This window comes from Lepidothrix coronata, unplaced genomic scaffold, assembly GCF_001604755.1.
Source record: "Lepidothrix coronata isolate B3197 unplaced genomic scaffold, Lepidothrix_coronata-1.0 Scaffold23, whole genome shotgun sequence".
NCBI lineage: Eukaryota > Metazoa > Chordata > Aves > Passeriformes > Pipridae > Lepidothrix > Lepidothrix coronata.
This window is the reverse complement of record NW_016690203.1, coordinates 2360188-2366187: the sequence shown is the minus strand read 5'-3', so window position 1 is coordinate 2366187 and position 6000 is coordinate 2360188. Positions and strand designations below refer to the sequence as shown.

General features: G+C 44.8%; 1 protein-coding gene across 1 annotated transcript in view; it reads left to right on the top strand.

Annotated features, from left to right (window-relative positions):
• Positions 1-2956: 2956 nt before the first annotated feature.
• Positions 2957-6000, top strand: part of ADTRP (androgen dependent TFPI regulating protein) — a 28547-nt gene continuing 25503 nt past the window's right edge. The window contains exon 1 of the mRNA XM_017808525.1: positions 2957-3109. Within this exon, the coding sequence (XP_017664014.1) occupies positions 2957-3109 (153 nt within the window). The remainder of the gene's footprint in view (positions 3110-6000) is intronic.

Below are 6000 nucleotides of genomic sequence, written 5' to 3'. Positions count from 1 at the left end.
CCTGGTGCCTTTGGTATGCGAACTACTAATAAAAAGGGCCCTTCGATGCCACAGTCCTGTTCTCTTCCTGCCTTTTGTCAAGGCATGAGTCTTGACAAGGCGGAGCAGCTCATAACAGCACTGCCCCTCCCCAGAAATCTTTCTGCTAGATTTTCTAGGACATGAGCAAAGCATTTGACACTGTCCCACATGATATCCTTGTCTCTAAACCAGAGAGATATGGATTTGACAGATGTACCACTCAGTGGATAAGGAATTGGCTGGGTGGTTGCATTGAAAGAGTTGTGGTTAACAGCTCAATGTCCAAGTGGAATGCAGTGGCAAGTAGTGCTCCTCAGGGGTCTGTACTGGGACCAGTGCTGTTTAACATCTTTGTTGGTGACATGGACAGTGGCATTGAGTGCACCCTCAGCAAGTCTGCTGATCTGACTGAGCTGTGTGGTGCAGTCAACATCCTGGAGGGAAGGGATGCTATCCAGAAGGACCTGGACAGGCTTGAGAGATAGGCCTGGGCAAATCTCATGCAGTTCAACAAGGCAAACATAAGGTCCTGCACCTGGGTCAGGGCAATCCCAAGCACAGATACAGGCTGGGGGAGAATGGATGGAGAGCAGCCCTTAGGAGAAGGACCAGGGGGGTCTTGATGAGAAATTCAGCATGGCCCAGCAATCTGCATTTACAGCCCAGAAAGCAAGCCCTTTCCGGAGCTGCATCAAAAGCAGAGTGGCCAGCAGTCTGAGGGAGGTAATTCTGCCCCTCTGTTCTGCCCTTGTGAGACACCACCTGGAGTGCTGCCTCCAGCTCTGGGGCCACCAACATAAGAAGGACATGGACTTGTTGTAGCAAGTCCAGAGAAAGTCCATGAAGATAATCAGAGGGCTGCAGCACCTCTCTTATAAGACTGGCTGAGAGAGTTGAGGTTGTTCAGCCTGGAGAAGGGAGCGCTCTGGGGACACCTTAGAGCAGCCTTCCAGTACCTAAAGAGGGCCTGCAAGAAAGCTGGAGAGGGTCTTTTTACAAAGGCATGTAGTGACAGGATAGGGGGTAATGGCTTTAAACTGACAGAGGGTGAGTTTAGATTAGCTATTAGGAAGAAATTCTTCACTGTGAGGGTGATGAGGCACTAGAACAGGTTGATCAGACAAGCTGTGGGTCACTCATCCCTGGAAGTGTTCAAGGCCAGGTTGGATGGGGTTTTGAGCAGCCTGGTCTGGTGGAAAGTGTCCCTGCCCATGACAGGGATATTGCAACCAGATGATCTGTAAGGTCCTGTCCAACCCAAACCATTCTAAGATTCTAGGATTCTATGAAAAGACTGTTGACACTGTCCAAGTACAAAAAACATAATCCCATCTTTTTTCCCTTTTTTTTTTTTTTTTCTGGCAAGGGGTTTTCTCCTCTCAAATAACACAAAAGGATCTACATCTACTTTTCCTAAGTGGGGCAGCAATATTTCATTGGGATTGTGATGGCTGGAATGCCTGGGGAATCTGGATGCAGGCAATCTGAATTAGGGGAGAAGTCAATGAAACACGGGAGAATATTGAAGTGTCTTAGTGCGAGGTCTGTTTCCCAACATTCATGCACATTGCTCTCTGAGTTTATAGGAAATTATCCCATGTGGAGCATTATGTCCAGTACAAGGGGAAAAAAACAGAGAAAAAACAAACCAAACCAAAACATAGCAGATTGCTCAATGCTGCCTGTAGGCCAGTTAGAAGGGGAAAAAAACGAGATCCTTTAATGCTTGGCTGAAGCCCAGCCCTTCCCCTTGGGGCAACCTCTGCAGGGATGGGAAGAGCACCCCATCTTCCCATCCTTCATGGAGAAGGTCCAGCTGTGGACTGGGACATGATACCCACTCCCTGTCAAGGCCCACATGAAACACTCAGGTGGCAATTACTGCTGACAACACAGCAATTATGGGAACTCTGTGAAATGCTGTGTGTGTTTTCCAGTGCTAATTAGGGCTGCTTGGTGAGGTAGGTGGGGTGGGAAACACGAGCATTTCCAGGGGATTTTTTTTGTTTGCTTCATTTTAGGGTCATTGTGTGTTGGTTCTTCTCTTCTTCAGCCCAGCCCCAATGGTGACATAATGTTGTGCTAGGGAAGATGGGATGTCTGAAGGTAAATGGCAGCAAGTAAAGAAGCAGGGGGGTAAGACATGCTGCTCAGCACTTCATGTTTGTCATCTAAGGCCTTTGCCCTGTGTTTCCATCCCTGTCAAAGCTTCAAAGTAGCTTTGGGTTTGTCCAGCCTGCCAGGCATGGCTGTGATGAATCCCAGCAGTGGGGAGCCCCGTAAAGGTGGCAGAGCCTTTTCCCACAACAAAATGTTAACACTCACAGTGGTTTTCAACCCCAAGGACCTTTGTCTAGGAATCATATCAGCTTCCTTGCCACCTCCATAGCCTATCAACAAATCAACTAGGTTTTCCTTTCACAGACCGTTACGTTTCCCACTTCTTCATTTGGCACAAGGAAAAAACAGTCACAGAGGCTTCCCAAGCTGAGCTGGAGTCATGGCTGCACCACAGCTATGAGTGAAAATGCCACTTGTTTTCACTTGCTACCCAACATATGACAGCCTGTTACACAAAATCAGCAGCAAAAGTCCCCCTACTTTTGCAAAAAAATAAACCAACCCAAAACTTACATAACTCTGCAACTAATCTTTGTTAATCTTGAGCAAGGCATTTAAATCCGGGGAATAAGCCTATTCTTCTCATCCCCTGCCCCCTCCCCCCTGCAGCCTATCTGTACAGTGAAAAGGGAAACAAACAGAAGCAAAGTTCACGGCCTTATGATTTTTCCTTTTGACAAGAGTAAAGTGGCATCGTGTCCCGAGTCTGCTCTGAAGTAAAACCTCCTGCCCTGCCATATCCCATGCACAGCAACCGAGGACCTTAAGAGAAAAGCTGCTTTCGGACCAATTATCAGTTGCTCTTAGCTAAATCATGGAAATCTCTACTCTCGCCACATACCATTGCCTTGCTTTCGTCTGGTACTTTTTTGTAGCCTATTCCATCGTATACATCAGAACAGAAGAGCGGCCATCTGAAGTGTTCCTTTACGGTGGGCAGTGGAAATATCTGACAGTCCTCAATCTGGTAAGCAAATCGTGTTGTACAGTGATACCAATATGTCTATTTGTTTGTCTGCCATCTGCGCCTCAAGACATATGCAGCTGGTATATTTGCTGCTGTTAAACTGCTTCCTTTAACAGTTTATACACCAAAGGAAACTAAGGAGGGATCTGTGCTTGTGTTGTGAAATGTATTCACAGGTTTCCTGCAGAAAGAATATTGGCTGGTGAGCTTCTTGGCTTTCAGTAGGTACTTTGAAGCTAGCTGCCTCCTTGTAAAAGAGACAAGCTGTCATTGAGGAGAAGGACAGAAAAGTATAGATATGTCCAGCCAGTACACATGCAAGTTTGGTGCCTGTTTTCTAACCTTTAATTAAATGCATTACAATGCTGCTTGGAGTTTTACTTCAAATTTTTAATAGACTTTTATGTCCTGTAAATTACAGAAAAGGTAAAACAAAACAGCACAGTGCTAATTTAGCCATTCAGAGTACATGCTTAGTTTGTCAATCAGCTGAGAACATCAGGGAAAGAAATTCCACCCTGTAGAGAGAGGTGCTTGTGACATTATTACATGAGTTTCAGCTGTGCTATCAACTGCTTGCTACATTTCCTAAAAGTACACAGAAAAACATAGACTGTGATGTGTTCTGATTCCCTTAATATGCTGACATGTCACAGGATAGAAATCAAAGTGAAAGCATGTGAGATACGCCAGGGGAGAAGGCTGGTTCAGAGCCCAAAAGGGTTCATCATCAGCCCAAAGGGTGGTGCAGTGGAAAGACCAGGCTTGTGGAGAGTTTTCCTATAAAGGAAAAATTTCAGGGACACTTGCTAATTTGAAGGATGACCACAGGGACCTCCATAGCCTTTCATCCGTTCTGTGTGACTGTCAGAGCTAAACATCAGTGGGAGGTCTGGTCCAGGGTATGTTTCTACTTTTACTCTTCAGAATGTAACACCTCATGGTGGAGTTCAGTGGAAGCCTAAAGGGTCCCCAGCTTCAAGAGGGGCTTTTGGAGACCCTGTCAACCATTCTGTGACTCTGTGAAACATTTGCAATGAAAGAGATGCTGAATGGCATGTGAACAACAACCTGGGGTTCTGGAAGCCACAGTGGTCTTCTCAGTGGCCAAGTCAGCTGTGGAAGGATGAGGACATATATATCGCCGCAGTCAGGGTGGTATTTGTATTGTTAATTGCTATGTTGTCTGGTATCAGTATATCTATTTGTTGGGGATAGCTGGCCCCACTAAAGCATTAGCCATATTTTCAGGCAAAACAGCATCTCCACTCCCACACTCTGGCACCATCATAATGAGATCTACCATCCAGTATATCACACAGCTCTAAAGCAGGAGATCAAGAGGACAAAGCAAGTAACCCACCTCCCAGTATTTTGGGATGTAGAAATAGTCATTGAAATTATCATCCACCTTCCATTAATGACCAGCAGTGGATGATCAGGGAAAGGCTGCACAAGACATGAGCATGTACATGCATAAAATGAACTTTCCATGGCTCTATCATCCCACTAGCATGCTGACTAACCCAGACAGAATATAAATCCAGCCCAAGGTAGCTAATACACACTCAAAGCCTTCCCTTCATCTATCTAAAGGAAAAACATACCTTTTCATACTTCTGGTACTTTTCCTATCCTATGTGCCACAAGGCATGTGTGCCTTCAGTGACAGAGCAGTTCATTTTGTTGGTGTAAACCTGCTTCCTGACAACTGAACTGGGTGCTTCATTACGTCCATATTGCAATTTAATCATCCATCCCTGTCCATGTTTTCTTTGCCACTCATTAGAGACCTCTACCAGATTTTCCTCTCATTAGTCTTTTCTGTAAACTGGAAGTCCAAGGTTTTTTCATCTCTCTTCACAAAGGGTTACTTTTTTCATTAAAGCATCCTTGCCGCCCTTTGCAGCAGTTTTTCTAGTTTCAGGAGGGAGTAACTAGGGCAGGCTGCTGTCATCGAGTTATGAGTTATGAGATGGATTTATACAGTGGCTAAAGGTGTTTCCTTGTTTGTTGTTTATCTGTTCTTGACAGTTCTTAAATCTCTATTTGTCTTTTTTGATCACTGGTAGGCAAGAAGACAGCAAATTGAGACAGCTATCCACAGTGAGTCCAACATTTCTTTCCTGGATGGTGATAGCTAATTTAGAACCCACAGCTGAGAAATATATAACTGTAGCTGCTTTTTCTTTCTGAAAAGCATTACTTTGCATTCATCAACACTGATTTTTGCCTAGTATTTGATCTCTCAGGCACTCAGTATCCTGAGATTCTTTGGCAATTTTACAGTCAGGCTTCACTTTGACCAAAAAAAAAAAAAAAATTCACAAAGGTTTACCACCTCAGTATTTGCTCCCTTTGCCAGCTCATTTCCAGATCTGCCAAATAGCTTACTTCTTATTAAATCTCCATGAGTGAGGGCCCTTGCTCCAGTTCCCCAGTCTCACATCTTTTAACCACTCATTGATCTGATCCCAATGCTAAAATGGAGTTGTCAGCCAACAGAGAGATGATTTGGGTTGATGTTGCCTATCTCTCATGCAGAAAACGTGGCAATGGGATAGGGTGTGCAAAATTACTCCTTCATGGCTAGTAATCCTTCTTCTACAGAGATGTGGTTTTTTTTCAAGAAAGGATTACCAAAAAAGGGAAGAGGATTGGGGAAACAAATGCCCTCAGCCCACCTTCTCCCACTGAACTGGATAGCATTTGTTGGTAAAATGGTGGCAAAAGATTCTTGATCCACTATATAAGACAGGAAGAGGATGAGAAGACAATATGTCCCAGAATGCCGTGGTGCTCTCTGTGGGGCTCCGCAGGACCTAAAAGAGTTGTCCCATGATTTGGCATTAAGGCCCTCCCTCTTGCTGCTGAGGGACATCAAAGAACAA